This window comes from Nestor notabilis, unplaced genomic scaffold (genome assembly GCF_000696875.1).
Source record: "Nestor notabilis isolate BGI_N333 unplaced genomic scaffold, ASM69687v1 scaffold33001, whole genome shotgun sequence".
Taxonomy (NCBI): Eukaryota; Metazoa; Chordata; class Aves; order Psittaciformes; family Psittacidae; genus Nestor; species Nestor notabilis.
Genome location: NW_009916704.1, coordinates 26,641 through 46,564, shown reverse-complemented (window position 1 = coordinate 46,564; position 19,924 = coordinate 26,641). Strand labels below are relative to the sequence as shown.

Here is a 19,924-nt window from a genome sequence, read left to right as displayed (position 1 = left end):
TAGCAGTCACGAGAATGTCTTCTTGCCCAAATCACAGGGCCATGAATATTTAACAAGAATTTAATATTTAACAAGAATTGTTTTAAGACATTTCTCTGGCTGGAGATGTTACACTGATTTTTATTTATTTTTTTAGATGTGTGTCTGTAGAGAATAAAATTCTAGCCAAGCCCTACAACCAGTCTGCGTGAGCACAAACAGTGACAGAGCAAGATCCACATCTGTTGCGGGTGGTTGGTATAAACAAGTGAGAGATCAGGGACCATTGTCCAGGGCTACACCTTATTTACCTGTGATTTCTTTCCTGTCTCGGAATCAACTAACTGCTGTTTGCAGACTTTGATGAAGAACATGAGAGAAGCCATGTACTTTCCAAGGCTTTTGCCAACTGCAGTTAACATGACTGTGTAATCAGTACTGCTAGGTGCATTTTTCCCAAGGAGAGGATGCCCACATGATGAGTAGAAAGCAGCCTCTGTGCTGCTCAGAGCCCTCCCAGGCTGCCGTGTTTTGCCCACTCCAAATTTGTTCAAACAATCCTTCTTTGCCAAAACATCTGCCCCTTAGGCCACGTGTCCGCTCCATAAAGGCTCCCATGGGCATCCCCACTGCATGGTGTCCTGCCCGCACTGGTGCAGCGGGTACTGGAAGGGAGCCAGCCTGACATGCAGCATCTGTCTGGCTGAGAGCATCACTTTTGCTGTGGCAGTGGAGAATAAAAAGGGGCCTATTCCTGAGCATAAGCAGATGGGTAAGGCTTTGCATGGCCTCGGGGTGGGCCAGGGGTGGTTGCTGTGAGTCAGGTAGCTCTCTGGCCCTGTGGAGAAAGCACTTTTCCATTGAAAAATACAGAAAATGGCTACAGTGGGGCCCATCTTTTAAATCTATATATAAACACTTTTTTTAGGTAAGACTACCTCAGGTTTTTATGCTTTCTCTCTCTCTTATTTTTCTAATGCCAATTTAAAAAATCTGCATCTGTAGGCACTGCAGTAGATGTGAAGACCATGAGTTTGCCTCTAAAACACAGGTGCATGCCTTTCAGGTGTACTAAATACCTCTTCTTTTATAGGTAAGCATATTGTAGACTACAGAATTCCTTATGCCCCATTTACTATCCATAATTACCTCCACAATAAGTTAATTACAACCCTAAACCCAGATTATCGTGAATCTGTCCACCTTTTTTCATAACAGTAGAAAATAAGTGATGTAATTAGGAAAAAAGTCCTTGGCAGATGTGTATTCAGAAGGCACAGGACTGGTCAGGCTGGTGGCCCGCAGCTGTGGCTGTACAAGAGGCAAGTGTAGACCAGTGTTGACTTCCCCTAGCTCAGTGTGAAGGACCTTGGAAGCCTGATTTATTTTGTTGATATTCCAAGCCAAACACACACAGCTATTCTGGCTGGGGCCCGTTATTTTGTGACCTTCATGAGCTTCAGAAACTTTCTGAACTTTCTGAAAGATATAACCCTCTCAGGCAGCAGCTAAAATAGCCCCTTTCACTCTTGATTATTTTTCGTGTTCGCCCAGTGGCTCAGGCTTGGCTATTTCAGTTCCTGGTGAACACACAGCCATTTCCGAAGGTCAGACAATGCCCTTAAATCTCTCTAGAACTGAGAGAGACCTGAAATCTCTAATTTAAGTTACAGGGGCTCCCAGATGTCTAAACACTGGTGTCTTTCTGAGCCCCAGAAAGCAAAAGCAGGCTGGAGACTTTTGAGGCCAACACCTTCCAAAGCGTGATGGATGGCAGCTTGGCTCATAGTTCTATAGCTGGTTACAGCTTAGAGACTGCAAAACAAAGGCACAGGTAGGAGAGGGCCTTGTGCAATTTCAGAGGGAATATGTCGTTGCCATGGAAAAAAAGAGCTTAATGACAAACACTGTATTTGCAGCTGGCGTCCCTGCTCCCTTTCACAGTCATGGTGATGCCTGCTCTGTGACCACTGGCATGTTCAGAAGGCCCTGATACCTTGTGGGGATTTGGCTCTAAATACTGGCTCTCAACTGTAGCTGCTAAGGACATGTAAGGCAAATGCCTGCTTCCTCTTTTTTTTTCTTTTTTTTTTTTGGTATGTATGTGTGGATATTTAGGCTGGTCTGAAAGGTCACTAAGAATAACAGGATACAAATAAGAGAATGGGAGCTTAGGTTGAATAATGGAAAAATTCGTAGCAAATGTCAAGTTCCTAAACTTGAATTATTTACAGTCACACTGGACACGACAGTGGAAGATACAGCTGAAGAAAGAATGCAAGCAAACTCTAATTTCTGATCCTGAGCTGACAATACCTCTAATGTGTATGTTAAATGTTTTTGGCTCTTAATATGTGAAATGAGATAAAATGGGTTTATTTCCTCATCATATGCAAACCTATTAAAATATCTAAAGTATAACTGTAAAGAATTGCAAAATCCTGATCTATGTATACTTCCTGCAATAAAACCCTTTATGTTTTTGGTTAGAACATTATCTCAAGATAAGAAGACCTGGGGTCAGTTCCTCATTCAGCCAAAAACTTTCTGGACTCTAACCACTATTTTTAAAGTTAAATCTCCTCTCTGTAAAAGAGCAAGTGGGAAGGTTATATTTCCCAGGGACAAGACTATGGTGAGGATGATTTTAAGTGTTTGAGATCTCCAGTCATGATATGGCTCATGGTAAAGTTTACTGGCAAACACCAGTTTAAGAGAGGTGAAGACTAAAGATGCCAGGTGCTTTGATAGGTCAGCAGTACTAGACAAAGAAAGCTTTAACAGATCTTGTAAGTAAAACCAAGTTATTTGCAGGAACGGTCTGATGCCACAAGAGCATTACACAGCTTTCCGTCAGTAACACCCTCTTGTTTTAGGAAAGTTTAAGTGTCTCTATCTAGATATAATTTAAAAATGAAGCCGTCCTTTTAAAGGAAGGGCTAAGGCTTGAAAATACATTTGCTGCATCCCAGCAAGCAGGTTCATGAATAACAATAAAGACCAAAGACAGATTTTTTGTATTAGAGAAAACACTTTATTATTTCTCTGACTAACATTCTTTGCTTTCTTTGGAGTCCCGCGAAATGTTTTTGATTACATACAAGTAGGAGATCAGTCATAACAAGGTGTGTCACTGTTCCTCATCTCTGTTTATGGCTTTCAGTTGTTGCCAGGTCTGATATACTTCTTTGTGACTTTTGGACACTGCTTTGATTTTAAAGGAACACTATCATAGAATCATTTAGGTTGGAAAAGACCTTTAATATCATGGAATCAATAGAGACAACCCAGAAAAGTTTGCATCTCCTACTTAGGGATATCTGACAGGGAGATGGATATACTAAGTAGGGCATTTAAAAATGCCCAGCATTGGTGTTTTGTTTCACAGAATGAAATAAATGCTTGAATATTTCTAAAAGTCCCCTTCCTGATCTTTGGAGTGCTGTTCTTCATTTCCATGCTACTCTGTATTCAAGGTTACTTTTCGTATATTAATTTTGCCTACTGATAATTTTTGGGCAGTAAAAGTAGACTTGTCCAGGTTTTCTGGTGATTATTCATTCATGGCATATGCAGTGTTACTTGGGTTAACAAGTTAGAAGAAAAAAAAATTAGATTTTAATTGTCTGTTTTCTATTATATTTCAAAAAAATTATAAAAACATTTTCCTCAACATGTGGTGCTGTAAGTTCCCTTCCTCTGTGTTGATTTTGGACCTGGATTATTTTGAAAATGACCTTCTAAAAAATATATCGTATTTTTAAAATCTCTTACTGGAATGCAGTTGATTTGAGTTATTCAAAGCACATGTGGAGGACTAACAGACCTATGAAAATGATCTGTGATGGGAAAACAGCTTTGTTTGCTTACCTCCCCAGGACATGTTCTGTTCTGCAGGCACGTGTGAGATTTCCTAGGAACCCTGTGAGAACTATGTGCATCTACCAGCAAAATTTAGCTCCCTGATATTCAAAATATGTTTGGACAGCACGATGTCACAATTTGCTGTTGGTAAGTTTCTGAGCTAGACCTTTGGCCAGGAGTGTTGAAGTGAAGAGGCCTGATGATCTCCCCTGTGAGGTCTCTACTTTAAGGATTATGCATCCCTTTCTGGATAAGAACAGCTGTAATAGCTCCTGTGCCAGCAGTTCAGCATGGGGTACAGGACAGGCTCTGTTCATGCATGGAGACCTCATAGCAGCCTTCCAGTATCTGAAGGGGGCCTATAAGGATGTTGGGGAGGGACTCTTCATTAGGGACTGTAGTGGTAGGACAAGGGGTTATGCCTTCAAACTTAAATAGGGGAAGTTTACATTAGATATAAGGAAGAAGTTCTTTACTGTGAGGGTGGTGAGGCACTGGAATGGGTTGCCCAAGGAAGTTGTGAATGCTCTAACCTGGGGGTGTTCAAGGCCAGGTTGGACAGAGCCTTGGGCGACATAGTTTAGTGTGTGGTGGCCCTGCTCATGGCAGGGGGGGTGAAACTAGATGATCATAAGGTCCTTTCCAACCCTAACTATTCTATGATTCTATAGTGGTTCTAGTTAAAAACCCCTTTCTGGACACATTTATTAAATCTGACAGCCATGGATGAGAGGAGCAAGGGATAAGACCTATTTAAAATCAGTTTTGTTGCTGTCGCTAATGAAATCTCAAATGAAAGAGACTTAGGAACCAGTGAGCCACATGAATACAAGCAATACAAAAATAATAATTTTAACTTCATAGGTGCTTTTATAATGCAGTAGTGAAACAGCTCCTTGTGTATACTCACAGAGTCTGGAGATTCTTATTCAGCATGTGGGAAGAAACAAAAGAGTGAAAAACTATTATGTCCTGAGCAATGCACTTGATGCTTATCTACTGTAGAAAACTATCTGTATAAAACAGTCTGGAAAGAATTTGCTCCTAATCAGCATTTCAAACCTCTCTGTATAAATGCCTGTTAGACTAAAGACATACATCTGAAGCTCTGACTGAGTAGTGATAAACCTGGATGAAACTTCACCTCAGACGTTCTCAAGAATCCATCTTTGGTTATTCTTATATTGATATATACAGTGATAATAAGGTTATTAAGATTAAAAACACAAACCAGCTACCCTCTGGTCACTCCAGTCTTATATAAAATCAACCTCTTTTTTTCTGAGATACTTCCTGGTTCATGGTGGCAACACCAACTGCATGAAGATAGACACGTTAACTGACATATGATCTCATTTGTCTTCAGTGGTGTTATGCTCTGATTCAATCTTTTAGTGAGTTGTAGGCTTTTGTGGTCCGGGTGTTAATGAAATCTGCCTTCTTAAAGTCAGCCTTTGGAATGAAAGAAACAGAATAATTCATTATCTTCAGTGGCAACTCTGCAAGGGAAGGGTGGGTTCAGCTTCCTAAAAGCTAGATATGGAGCCATAGTGGGGGGTCTAGGCAGAGTCCCCTACAGACAGCAGAGACAGAACAGGAAACTCTCAGGAGTGACTCCATTCAGTCTAAGATAGGCGAGATGATGAATCACTGGAGTTGCTTAACTCTCTCCACTGACTGTACCAGGAGCCTATTCTTCTATCTCAACTCTACAGACTCTTAACTCCTAGGTGACTAATGCCAGCTGAGATTAACCCTATCTGAACGAAGACTACAGGGCAATGCCAAAATGACTCAGGATTTTATCAGTCTCATTTGATCAAGTGATTTCTGTTGCTTATTAGACTGATTTTTCAAAAGCATCTAGGCATTTGGTGGCCTGCAGTTTTCAGTGCTGTATCTGGTATCTCTAAGGGGATTTGCCCAGGAACAGCAAGTAATTAGTATTTTTTGAAACTCAGATCTGACAAATGTGTCTTATAGGCATACCCAAAGTACCGGTGACTTCAAAAAAATTGTGTCATCAGGGATACTGCTGTACAGTAAAGTCAGGAATATACTCGCAAACAAGCAGAGACAACAAAATCCAGTTAGAGATTATATGGGTAGAGCACCCTTATTCTTGAACACAGACTTCTGGCTTGTGGGGCAGTATACTGCTGAGTGTGATGCAAGATTCTTAAAGGATACTACGCAAAGTAACTTTTTCTGAGCAAATTTCAACAAAAAATCTACAACAAGAAATAAGCTGACTAAGAAATGCTAAAGGCTAGAGCTTTTAAAAATTGAATAGTTTTAGGTAATAGGGAATTTTAGGTGGCAGAAATACTAAACAGCAAGAAAACAAGGAGTGCGAACAGTTTGAAATGCAGGTTGAAGGTATGTAGGTTGAAATTGACCCAGCTGTGTGTTGAAAAAGCAGTTATGGAGCTTCAAAATGTTGGCTGATTCATGCTGGTCATTCTTTGATTTTGACTGTGGCAGTGACCATTTGCCAACACCTCTGCCAGGCCATAGCTTTTTATCTGAATATAACTAACACCTGGGCTCCCAGACCATACAAACAACAAGAACAAAACTGCTCTGGTTCTACAGCAGGAAGCTGCCTTGCCCTTCCTTTGCTTTTGCTGGCACCTTAGCTCTGTGTGTCAGGTTGTTTCAGTCAGTGGTGGATGGACACCTACTACGCATCACTTCTCACCATCTGACGCTTCTGGCAGGCAGCAGCAACATTTTTCAGAAACTTTGCCAGTGCATATGAAGCTACAGAAGGAAAGAATATGAACACAGACGAGCAAATATCAAGAGCATGCATTATTTGTGCAGCACTATGCACAAGTAATAGGAACACCAAATTCAGAGACCACTGGAAATCCTATCATAGGCTGTTTCTTAATAGTGCAGAAGTGCTAAGGACCCCAGAGGACAAATGAGAGGGTTCTAGGTCTGAAAGAACAGATCATGTATCTTTGTTCTAACCCAGATCTTACCTTTTTGTAAGCGCTGTGGAGATCAGTATGTGACCACAAGGAGTAGAGAAGGACTGAAGCAGCCCTACTAGCCTTGCTGAACATGTTACTGCAATTTTGCAAAAAGAATGATAAACAATGTTTAAATTCCCATATCACAATGCATGTGCAGACTTCAGCAAATGTAACCTCGTAGCATTTGTTCTGCCTTTTTCCTCCTAAGTGCTGTTTTACTGCTCTTTAGGTATTCTAGAATGTTTCATGCAGTCTTGACTACTGAAAAAAAAAAGAAAGGTGCCTCCCTACTTTACTAATTATTTAAAATTTAGAAGAAATTAAATACTTTATAGCCTTCATCTTAGAGCAGCTATAGTACTAGAAATTTTCAGTTGAGGAAAATACACCCCAGCATACCATTCATTTGAATGAATCTTTCCAGCAGGTAAAATCTCTGGTTAGTTATATGGGATTTAAACTATTCAGGACTTTATGAGGGCTTCCTTTGCTGAGATGGATTTCCTCTATCATTTTGTAAAAAGGGAGGAAGGCAAACAGAATAATTATTCATATTCATAAAGCATTAATTAATAATTTTGAGTAAATATTGGTTGCACATGTTTACATATTAAAGAATAATTAAAGGAATTTCAAATCTGTTCTCTAAAATGCCACTTTATAAACATTTTTAAAGCACAGTTCTGTAGGTTCTATAAAATGTATTCCTGCACTTTACTGATAAAGATTATCAGGACCGTGTTGCAAGGAACAGGAAAGATAGAAACTTTCTGGGGACAGATAAGATTTGCTGGTCAGTCACTGTATATAGCAGAATATAGATAATGTTGTGCAGTTATCTTCTGAGGAGTTATTTAAAATGCTGGAACATGGCAAATTTAGCTGTGGATGGAACAGTTGCTGTAAGAGGTTTTTCCTGTATTTCCAAATATGTGCGATTCTACTCAAATCACAGTCACTTGCTTAAGCTGTCCTGTACCTTGAGATGCAGTTTTTTTATCCCCCAAGTGGCAGAGAGTGCAGTTTCTTTTTATCCCAGGGAAAGCAGAAGGGAGAGGGGAAGGCTTCTCAGCCATCTTACCTGTCATTCATGCTGATGGTAATAATCTTCGGTAGGCCATCAGCACTCAGAAGAAGCCGTGCATTGTGTGAATTGCTCTGTGTCAGATTGTACAAGGTGTAGCAGATGGATGCTGTGGTTTCACAGGCAATATCAGACCCTGGGACTGTCTCAGGAAGTATCGAGACCAAGTCGGGCAAAACTTCTCTAGCTATAAGTTAGAAGAGAGATAAAATTCATACCCTTACTCGGGGATTCACCACTTGTAATTTTTAGGACCATATGGATTACCCCTTTGAAATCAACTCAACAACATGTTACAGTATTTGTATTAACAGGGAATGTTCTCTAAGGATTAAACAGTGCCCAGGAGACTGTTCTGCAGAATTCTGGAGGCTAATCTCCACCATGAATCAGCTGTATGCCTGTAATTTCCATACCTGCCCCGCTTTGGTGGGAACAGAGGAAAACAAATAATGTAACTTAATTTTATCCTATAAGCAGCAAAAAATCGAAGTATATGTTAAATTGAAATGAGAATACTCAGAAGAGAAATGGCTTCTGATGTGAAAATAATCATAATATTTTAGGAATAACGTCCTCTAAAAAACCTGAACCATCTTCCCTATACCACCTTCTAGCTTCCATTATCAAAAAACTTATGCAGAAAAACTGTGTGAATTGTAAGAGTTCAAAGCTTTGTGTCCAAAAGAAGAAAATACAATCTTTGCTTGAAGAATAACAGATATTCTATGATTTCTTGAAAAGGATTACATAGCTGTGGCAATACACAACTCACCCTCCTTTACTCCATTTTAAGCAGAAGAAAATCCCCCTCTCCAAATCTGTATAGATTTTACTTCCATTATGTAGTTTTGAAAGTGACATCAATGGAAGTAGCTGATGAGGAATACAGAATTTAGTGAAAATGTGATGTTAGAGTCTTTCTTAATCAAAACTCTTTTATTTTCAGCCCTGTATAATGACTTCAAGTATCTGTCCTAAAAACCTACTAAACTCACATATCAGTTTTTTCACACATTTCTTTTTTTAAAAGACGGAAACTTTAAGGCAAAGAGAGTGAGGAAGAAAGCCCAAGAGACAATGAGTCTTTGCTCACCTATATCACTTTGCAGAGAGGTGTTGCGGGACAAGTTCCTGAGCAGTGAGACTGCTGTCTTCTTTACTGTTGGGTGGCTTACATGCAGCATAGTTCGAATACTTGGAAGGCCATTTGCCTTCTGAACAACAGTCTGGGCCACTGAAAACGGCATCTGTTATAAGGCATGTGGCAATAGTGTGTCATTACCATGAATGTATAGCCTCATAAAAACCCACAGGAGGTTCTCTACATCAATTTAAGCATGTTTAAAATAGTGTAAATCCAGAGCTACATATAAGAGGCAGCAGAAAAGGTAGGTGATGTAAAAGAAGTTTCGAGCCTTCTTTCTCCCATGTCCTCTTTGGCCAGTTCCTCAGACAAAAAGTCATTAGTTTCCTCACCACAAAAGTGATCTATGGTTGCTTCAAAGCTTTCTTCTCCCCATGGGACTGATTATATTTTAAGAAACCACTTTTGTGGTGCTTTTAACATCCACTCATCTCTTATTTTGCAATGAATTAACAAATTCCACACATGGAGATGTACACAGGGTGAGAAGAAGCAGTCTCTGTATTTGCCAGGCAAGAAAGAGCTTCACTGCTGGTTATGACTTTCCTTTCAATGTTCTTTGATTTCCTTGATCATGTGTGCGAGCCAGTGACTCATCAGTGGTCATTTGAGCTCCGTGCAGTGGGTATGTTGCACTACAGTCCTGAACAATATGCATTCACATTAAGAATTAAAAAACAAGAAAAAGAAAAAAGCTGACTTACTGGTCCAGTGCCAGCTGTGAGGTTCTGAAGAGCTCCCAAGGATGCTTCCTGGGTATAGTTTCTGGTACTCTTTGCTATTAAGGAGAGATATATCCTAATCAGTGTGGAATGCCAGAGTGATTCTACACCTCTGGGATTGCTCTTTTCCTCAGGTAGCGGGGTGTCCTGCTGCTTCTAAACATGCAAACAGATCAAGCCTTTAGAAACACTGATCTTATATGACTTAATGCATCACAAGCTAAACTAGCCATTTTGTAACTCTCTATGAGCAGGTTATGCAAAGATTGTCAAGTTGTGAGCTCAGCTGACAACATGCAAACTTTCAACACTTAATTATAGTGGCCTCTCCATCCAAAAAGAGGAGATAGGTACAGGGGAGGCTGATTCTCATCTCTCAGCAACTGACACTGGGGGCTGAGACCAAGGAGAAACAGAAATGGCCAGCTACAGTTGTACTCTGGATGGAACAGGAGAAGACAGAATACACTCCAGAAAAAACAGTAGATGGGGAAGGGTCATAAATCTTTATCTTTCACTTCTGCCCTCCCTTAATACCTGCTTTCCCTCCAACAATGCCCCATTGCCAGAATATTTGTGATCTGTATTACACGGCATCAAGAGGTCCTGAGGTAGCCCAAATGCCAGCAAGTCATGGAAGTGGCAAGTCACCTTGTGCTGGTTTTACTGGTGAAACCGTCACAACACCCACTCTTCGGTAGGGTACTTGCACAACTGCTGTACATGTTACAGATACCACTTAGATCCATCAGAGCGGATGAAACTGAGTGGCAGTATTCCTCATCTAATGAAACAATGAATTGCTATGAGTGTTATTATAAATTTGCATTTTTGGGGCAAGTAAGTGCCACACTACTAGATAACATCAATAACAGATTGCTAAATAGATTACATCCTTATTCTCCAGAAGTTGCTACAGCTGATTGACAAAATGAGATGTAACTAAACATATGCTTTACCTCTTTTACTTTTCTGCTTCGTGTTCCAAAACAGCCTGGTGTTTTATCATTGCTAGAAGTATTTCTTCTTTGCATATATATGCTCTGGGCATAGCTCTCAGGGAGCTCTATCTCTAGCTGGTAGGAAAGATTGTGAAGAATGCACACACAGTTCTCTGTGGCCTAAAATAACAAAAGAATAGAAATCTTGAAAGCTTTGGCATATGATAAAGGGACATGTATAGACATGGGAAGAGCTTTCATTTTTGGACTTTCAGCAACTAACTGCAGAGCTTCTAATGGTTTACAGAAGAGGTAGTCTTTATGCCAGTGATCCACAAGACTGCATTTTACACTCATGAATTAAACATGCCCTAGGATGTTCCTGAGTACTGAGGCCAACTGGCATCCAGGGCTTGTATTCGGAGCAGGGTGCATGCCTGTTGGAAATGGTCCTGGGACATTATAATTTCTGAATTGTACCTGGGAATTGTTTGGGCGAGTGCTATTCGGCACAAACCAGAAGTGTGCCAAGGACTGTTTAAGAACTTAAGAATAAAGATGATCACATACACACTAAGCCGTAGTGTCAGCAAAAGGGAAATTTTGTATCTTTTCTAAGGAAGAAGCACATTTCCATGCTAGAATGCTTTTCTAAATTTTATATGCCTTTCTGGGCATGGCTAAGGTCAGGTCTACAATTTCTGAGTGATAAGTCTAGTAGCAAATAGCTTTATTACCAGTCCCTCCTTACTTGAAAGTAAAAGGATTGAGTGGTTTTAAGACAAAATGCAGCAGGGATCTATTGGCACAAATGTAATGTGCTGTATTCTCCCTGAAGCTAATGGCACTGAACACAGGGAGATGGAGAAGCTCAAGTAACTAATCCTAGAAAAGAGCTATAAATGTGCGGTAATTGCCACTAAACAGCACAAGTTGTAGCAGGAACACTAGAAGTGCCTCACAGGCCAAGGCTAACCTTCTTGTAAGTGATGGCTGGTCTTCTCACCCAACTTCACCCAGCTTAAAGACAAGCATCTTGTTTAAGCAATGTTCAAGGTTTATTTGCAGTCAATGATGGAAGAAAATGAAAGAAACTGGTTTCTGGAGGTGTCCATATCCTTGTAGTTATTGGCTTATGCAGCAAGTATAACTATAACTTAGGAAAATGAATCCCATTCTAAATGATGCAAGCTCCTTAATTACACTGCCACCCAAAGGGATTTAAGGTTCTTAATTTCCTAAGGGGTATATAGCACTCAATATACAGGAGAGTAACCAGATTAATTCTTTAAGCTTCTAGCTAGCTAGCTCCCTGAGACAACTAAACAGCTAGTATCTGACTCTAGGTGTTTTAGTATCTCTGAAAGCTGTGATTTTATGTAACTTTTAAAAAAATAAGTTGTTAGATGTCTCTTTCTGAAAATGTTTTTCCAGTGCTCAGGTATGTTATTCTTTTAGATTTCAGGATAAAAATACTTCAAAAAGCTTCTTCCTGGACTTTCATCTTTGGTGGCAGTTCTAACAGCCCTGGAAATAGGTTTGGCAGTTACATCACAACTGTTTCTGAACCCTAGGAAAAGACCTTTCATCTCAAAGAATACCTTGTCGTTAGGCTCGTGGTCTGCAATAGTTCCTTGAATATAATACACAAGAGAATCAATTAAGCCGTCACATTCTCTCATCTTTTTCCTTCCTTCTGGGCCGGCAGAGCTCATATTTCTGTACAGAAAGGAATATGTTGGTAAGAAAAGATTTAAAGACATTTCCCTGTGCTCCTCTGACAAACTTCTACCTAAATCTCGAGGATACTGAAGTTAAGGTTGACTGCTTCCTTTCTTCAGAGCTGTCAGAGAATCTGAGCCTTGACTAGGTAAAACTTTCACTTCAGTGCTCTCCTAGACAAAAACAAATACTCCAGAAAAGCAAACCATTGTGTTTAGATGGATAATGTAAGACCTGACTCAAATCTTCATCTTAGAGTCAAATTAATCCTTTATAAATAGTAAACAAAACTGGACTTTTTTTTTTTTTGTTATTCCACTTTTAGTTATATTTTTAATATTTAGGACAGAAGCTAGGTCAAAATATCAGAGGAAAGTTACCTGTAAAAATTTCGTTACACACAAATGTCCTTTAGCATTTACCTACATCAAACCAGCTCATCATCCAAGATACTCATCAACAGACACATTCTGAGCGTTCTGGCAACATTTGTACATTAACATATCAAGACAATTGAAGTCAGTTATGGGGCTAAATTCACATGTGCTTGTGGAAATGCTCCAAGGGGTGCTAGTGGGCAGGAAGGGACGCCAACCAGCTGAGCTAGTAGGTCAGAGCAGCAGCCTGGCCTCACCACTGGGTGAGAGGCTGAGATGAATCATGATGTGGCTGCAATCACTGCCAGACCAGCAGTGTGAGACAAGGAAAAGTTAAAAATACGCTGTGCTCAGCTGATTCACAGCTTCCCAGAGAAGCTGCTGGCATCTAAGCAGAAAAAAGCTGAAGCCACTAGAAGCTGCTCAGTCAGAGAGGGAAATGCCAGATGCCTTCTGCAGATGCCTTCTGCTGTTCTACCACAGTGGCTCAGACATGGCTCTGCATGCTTTCTGCTTCCTTCAGACCCAAAGGAAGCCACTATTTGTCTGGCTTTCAAGTAATATTTCCTGTGCTTTGTGGTTACCCAAGTATGACTTGAAAATGAATTATGAAAATGATTTAAAAACTCTTGAAAAGCCAAACACACACTTGCTGCTTCAAGTTTGGCTCTAAATAAGCTACTGATTTCCAGGGAAGTAACAACACTCACAATTTTGGGGTATAATTATTTTTACAACTGAGCAAACTCTGAATTATAGAATGTTGGAATTGTAAACCTAGTCCTCATTATTTTGGACTCCCACAGCTCTGCTGGCCAAAAGGCTGTATGCAGTATCACATTCCAGCTTCTTTATTTGAAATAACATTAAATATAACCCAGTCTTAGCATCCATCACAGAGAGGGACATATTCCTTTAGATAGTTTCAGGGTGTTTATTTTGCATGCTTACTTTACCCACTAGAAATTATAATGGTTTAAAATTTTATTAATGACCAAGCCAGTAAGTTACATTAAACTTTCCTGTGGCTTGTGATTGTAAAATGAATGTAGTGTTTTATATACTGGCAATGTATTTCTGTTTTTATTTTCCCCTGGGAAGTACATATTCAGATTAAATACTAATGCATTGTAATTACAGTTTTACTTTAGGTCGTGCTTTTCACAATATCTCTATTTATGAGTTCATTTATTCTTCCATGGAATTATATATCATAGAATTAATATTCAGATTCCTCAATATGGTCTACTATAAATACCATGTTCGAATTTAATTTTACCTGTGTATGTCACATTTGAGGCACGTCACCCTTTCATATGTTTATGGTTATGCTGACAGAAATGTACGAGCTACAGCCCTTCTAGTGCATAGCAAAAATAGTTTCTGAGGCACACAGACTAAAAATACTATTAAAAGATAAGTGTGGAATTTCTCTTGCCAAAGGCACTTCAGCTGATCCAGTATTTTGTTTTGTCACAGTACATTATTCTAAAAATCCATGAACTTCTGACAACTACGATCATACTGAGTGGCTGTGCAAGGAGAGGCCATCGGCTGGCCTTGCTGTCTAGCACGAATATGGTGGGGCACATAGCTTTATCGCTCACAAGCCAGAGAAAAGCCTGAATCAGAGGTACTGTCCTGTTCTGCAAAAGAAATTAATTACTGTTCATCCAGTCAGAGGCAGCAGTGTGTGTGCCTGCATCTGCACACATACGGCCAGTCCCTTCTCCACCTTTGCCTGCTTCCTTATCACCACAAGATGTACTGAGAAAGGAAGAGCTCCTGCTCTTCCACTTGCTCCATTACAGTTGTAACCACCTTACTCTGAATAGGGCCAAGGCTGGTTTGAAGGCAGAGAAGAGCATTTCAGGCAGTCAACAGTTTAAGCTTGTTCGCTAATTGAAGCTTGAGAAATTCCAGGAAATAAAAATATTAGATTGGGGGAAAAGAAAAAAAAGAAAGTTTCTGAGAAGTACCACAGAAATGTAATTTTTTTTTTTAAAAAAGGGAATTTTTTTTTTTGAAACAATGGCAACATTTTGCTTAGAAAATTGTAAAACTGACTACTAACTTGGCTTCCTAAGATTTGAGGATCTTGACAATTGGAATGCCTCCCTCTGAGCTCAGGAATTGGAGTCTTGTAATGGAGCTCCTGGAGGCCTTTAAAAACTCAGTGCTTGGGCAATGGCCATGGTTGGGCTGGCTCAGTAATGTGGCTTGTGGCAAACTTCATGGTGAGACTTCATGGCTACCTAGAAATCATGAACTCTGCTTGTGCAAGTTTGTTTTGCTTGTATTCCATCAGAAGTACACTGGGAAAAGAAGATCAGCTGGAGTCAAAATCAAGATTCTTATCATAGAAGAATTCTTTTGTTACCCAATTTCTGATACCTCTACCATGTATTGGTATTGAATAGTTGGGAGAATGCAGCACAGGAAGAACACAGCCTTAGGGAGATTGCTGCTTGTAGAGATGCTCTCCTTTGAATGACTCAGAATTTACATTTTGGTGTCATCTAGCTATTAAAAATCTCAGATTTCCAGCATGTTTAAATATGGTAATCCTGGTGATGTGCCCAAACTATATCACATGCTAATGTGGATGCACTGTACTATCTACATGCATCATATATCTCATCCCGTATTTGCTGATTCTGTTCTTGCTTGCTCACATGCACAGTATAAATGTATCTGTAACCAAAACAGCTGTTTGCCCATGTTCCTGTGGCATTTGTGGGGGACTGTGGAGGATTGTGGAGGATCATCTAATTTCCTATTGGGAAATGTTGCTTCGATCCAGATATGTGAGGTAAATACAAAGAAATGTAACATAGTAAAATCAAGTGTGATTTTGAAAGAAACAATGCTAATATATGTTCAGTTAGATTGCAAATGGCACCACATGAAAGGGGTACTTCCTTTAAGCCAGCACTGAGACACATACTGGCTGACTACAATGGGAAAGGTTTTTGCACTGCTGTGAATGACCCACATGACTGATAAGAAGACGGCTCTTGCCCCTGTGACTCATTCTGCTAAAACTGGTAATTTGAATTTAACTCAATTACGTGGAAACAATTTCTTGAAGTAGTTTGGGAAATTCTATTCCCTTCATACCTTACATAGTTCAAAAATGTGACAAGGAGGGAAAGGTATCTGGGATCTACTTAGTAACCACATGCTCCAGGCTGCAAGCTGCTTGCTGGAAATAACAAAATTCCTTTCAGGAACTGGGGGAGCAGATAAACTGAAGAGGAGGCAAGAAAAGATAAGAATGGATGGAAATAAAGGAATGGCAATGCTACTCAAGAGGCCTTGGTTCAAAGACTTGTTATCAGTCATTTGTTTTATGTTCTCTCTTAGAAGCTTCCATTATGAAACTGAGCTGCCATTATGCTTTTCAACATACGGTGAGAGCTGTGGCTTCACTTCTCCTCCAGAGCAAATGGAAGTTTACATTTATGCAGCCTCCTGGTCTGAGGTGCAATAATATTACTTCCTCCAACCAAAGTTTTCATTATCCTTGTGGGTCATTGTGTAATTCACAAAGAGCTTAAAAGGGAGCCGGGACAGATAAAGCATGAAAAATCATAATGAAAAGGAAGTGTTACTTCTATTTTACTGTTTGGGGAACCAGGAACAGAGAGGTTAGCTGACTATTCTAGAGATAGGTGAAGAAAGATTTGAAGAATTAGGCTACATAGGGCCACAGGATGCTCCAGTTAAAGAGCAACTAAAAAGAGCACTCTGTAATGAAACACAGCAGTTGTGATTACTTGCTCCAACACTTAAATGAAATATTTTGCAGGAGGAAGTGTGACCACTAAACATAAATTTTGGAAAGTTCAGCATGGTAGAACTTTGGAAACAGGTATTTCCAGGTAAAAATGGAAGAAAATCATTATGAGTTTTCAAGGTATAATACCAACAGACTGCTACTAAGATTTCCTTTTAATCAAAGGCAGAGTTTTGCCCGAAATTCACTTATGTACATAAATAATATTCAAACCCATATACTCTGGTAAGATGCTGTTGGCATCTTACCCTTTCAGACTCGGAGAAGGCATATGAAGGAGGAGGCTAAGTACCTTCAAGATTTCTACCTATTCTTATTGGAAATGGAGACAGAACTGTTATGTGTATGATTTTCAAGACAAGAAAAAGTGGCTTTGCCTTTAAAATCCCACAAGACTTGTCTGCAAAAGTCTGCAATGCTCCTCTTGATAGTTTAATACACCAATTTTACTTGTTCAGCTTGTTGTCAGGCAATGAGTGAATCTTTTGATTTGGCTTATTCTGCCTATTCAGGGTGCAGTGCTTTTTATCATATTTCAGGACTAAAGAATACCATTACTTATTCTAATTGCTAATGCAGAATTGTGTAGTGTACACAGCTTCTTTTTATTATGTTAAGTTTTGTGACGTCCAATTTCTGTAAATCTGTCTCAGAAGCAAAGCTTTAAGACAAATTACAGGCCTAGAGAATGTGATTAACAAATCCTTCTGACGTCAGACTTTCTTATCAGTGACTGCATACACAGGCAGCTGAGATTCAGGACTCCACAATACTTCTGGCAGTAACTGGTTAGCAGAATGGGGAGTGTTCTGGTCATTCCCTCATTCCAGTGTCAGTATCTGCAATATTATCTGCCAGATGTGGATTCTGTTCTCCTCCTGAAATTCTGTCAAGGAGGATGAAGAGAGCTTTAATTTATTAGTTGGTAGCTGTGTGGTACAAAGCATACGCCTACATCGGATGATAGTGTTAGATCTGGACTGTGGGTGTCCCTTTCAGTCAATAGGTGTATGCAAATTTTTGAAAGGAAGTTTTAGCATTTTCCTATAACTAAGTAATGTACTATGAATAATGTATTGCACTTCAAAGCACTTTTTTTACCCTGTAATAGAAGCTGCAGGCTATAGACTTTATCAACATGCACAACAAACATGTTAGTATTACAAAAGGGAAGACTAATTACAGATTTATATTCTGGCACATATATATATACCCTTTAAACATCATTCCCTCAGTGCATAGTAGTTTTTACTTTGTAGTCTAGGTGCACATTACTTTGTACAGTGCTGCTCTTTTAGTTTTCTACTTTGCTTTGTGCAGATATTTTTTAATTTTTTTTTATTTAATTAATACATACAGAAGGAGTACTTCTAGGGACCTAATTTCAGAGGCATGTTAATTTCCAGTAAAGAGATACAAACTGATTCATCTTAAAAATCTCGGATATTTGGTCTGTACAAATGTGGTAAGCCTCACTAAAAATTGTTTGCTACTACAAAGTGTGTTGGCAAGCCTGCAGATCAACCTTATCTGTGTATTTTCAAGCCCTTCTTGATCTAATTATAATTTTCAGTGTCCAAGCTCTTAAAATTAAGGACTAGAATATGGACATCATATTTTTAAAATAGGTAATATAACCTTCAGCATCTAGACAACTCACTGACTTTCTGTACAGAGTAAGGAACATTCAGAATCTACTTTAAAACAATTTGGCTTCTGTTATGCCTTATTTGTCACATATCAAGACATGTCAAGTTGCTCCATCAAGCTCAGAAAGAGTAATACCATGCTAAAACTGAGAACAATACCATGCCCTCTTTGGCTGACTCATAGGGAAGAGATGGTTCCAGAGTCCAAACACAGTGGGGAATCAGGACGTGCCACTGCAGAATGGCACACCTAACAGCCAGACTCGTTTCTTTAGAAATACAGCTTGGACTAACTAATATGAAAAAGACAACCTGCTTCATTTCATAGACAACACCACTAGCGTTAGCTAGAGAGATTTTATTATGAGTAGTTAATGTTTCTCAGTATTTGCTTTTGAACCATCAAAGTATATAAAAGTTAATTATTACTTAGAGATGAAGTTAATTAGTAGTTAGTGGGCTGACAGGAGTTCCTGCAGAAAAAGGTGCTTTATTGTTGGGTATTTTGTGTAGCTAACAATTCATTTGTCTTCTGAAACTACATGACTCAGATTCAGAGCTGTTTACACAGTAAAAATTCATGCAGTACAGATACAGCGACTCTGCTATAGGACATGTTAGCAAAGCAGGTATGTGTAAGGCAAAACTGGGCAGCTTCCCAGCCTCTAAATTTCAAACTTAATTCCTTGTCCTTTACTAAGAAGAGTTTAAAACTCAGGCCATGCCTCTGCACTTATATATTGCTCATTATTTCAAACTATGTCCTTTCGTGCATTTTTTTTAATGTGTAAAAACAAGATATGCATCTCTGATACACATATTTGTATTTACTTAACGTGCAATGACTTCGAGTTCACAAAGGACCACATTTTTATGTGTTATTAAAATAACACTGTTATTTTTAAAGGTGTTTTTATTAAAGACATAAGTTTTATACCTCAGCCACTTAGGGGTGTATTTACTAAGGCCTTTGGTGTGTTTCTTTATAATAGCTGCTTTGTTCATGAGGCTATTAGCTGACTACAGAAGTAAATACACATCTCTAAACCTATTCTTCCACCCATGGCTGCAAACTGTCCTCAGTTCACTGAAGTTGTGCAAAAAGTTGGGCAGGGCTTCCTACGGAAATTGAAAAAGCCTTTTTCCTAATTTAGGTTAAGTAATTTTCTAATCAGTTTAGCTATAGATTATGATACATCAAAGTAAGCATCTTGGACAGCAGCTGAAAACTGAACACTTCTATGTGCTTGTAGGTACCATGTCCCCTTTCCAAGTCATCGATTTAGATGAGAAGTGACTATGGCTCAGGATTAACTCTATGCATTTATCCAAAGGGTCCTTGGAGATGCTACTATTAGTAGCAACTATAGATGCAACTATAAGGTGTGGTTTATATGACAAGGAGAAAAAAAGACTTGGCCAGTGCTGAGCATGTCCTGTTTACTACCCAAAGGTAGAAAGTGCCTGGTAAAGCTGGTACGACTCAGCAGGTATTATAGCAGGTGAGTAGAACTTACCTAGCACAAATGGCAGAAAACACTATGGTCCCATTAATACCTAATATTGCTGCAGATGAAAATTACTTGCTCACTCTCTTGAAAGAAAATTCCAGGAACATGAGCCCTTCACTTGTCCCACTGATGAACCTATGACACC

At 39.3% G+C, this 19,924-nt stretch overlaps 1 protein-coding gene across 1 annotated transcript in view; it reads right to left on the bottom strand.

Moving 5' to 3' along the window:
- Positions 1-5,226: 5,226 nt before the first annotated feature.
- The window catches only part of PKP2 (plakophilin 2), a 33,472-nt gene continuing 18,774 nt past the window's right edge, over positions 5,227-19,924 (bottom strand). Inside the window, exons 6-12 of the mRNA XM_010024687.1 lie at positions 12,323-12,440; positions 10,740-10,901; positions 9,763-9,936; positions 9,008-9,161; positions 7,909-8,098; positions 6,834-6,921; positions 5,227-5,295 (exon numbers count right to left, since the gene is read on the bottom strand). Of these exons, the coding sequence (XP_010022989.1) occupies positions 5,227-5,295; positions 6,834-6,921; positions 7,909-8,098; positions 9,008-9,161; positions 9,763-9,936; positions 10,740-10,901; positions 12,323-12,440 (955 nt within the window). The remainder of the gene's footprint in view (positions 5,296-6,833; positions 6,922-7,908; positions 8,099-9,007; positions 9,162-9,762; positions 9,937-10,739; positions 10,902-12,322; positions 12,441-19,924) is intronic.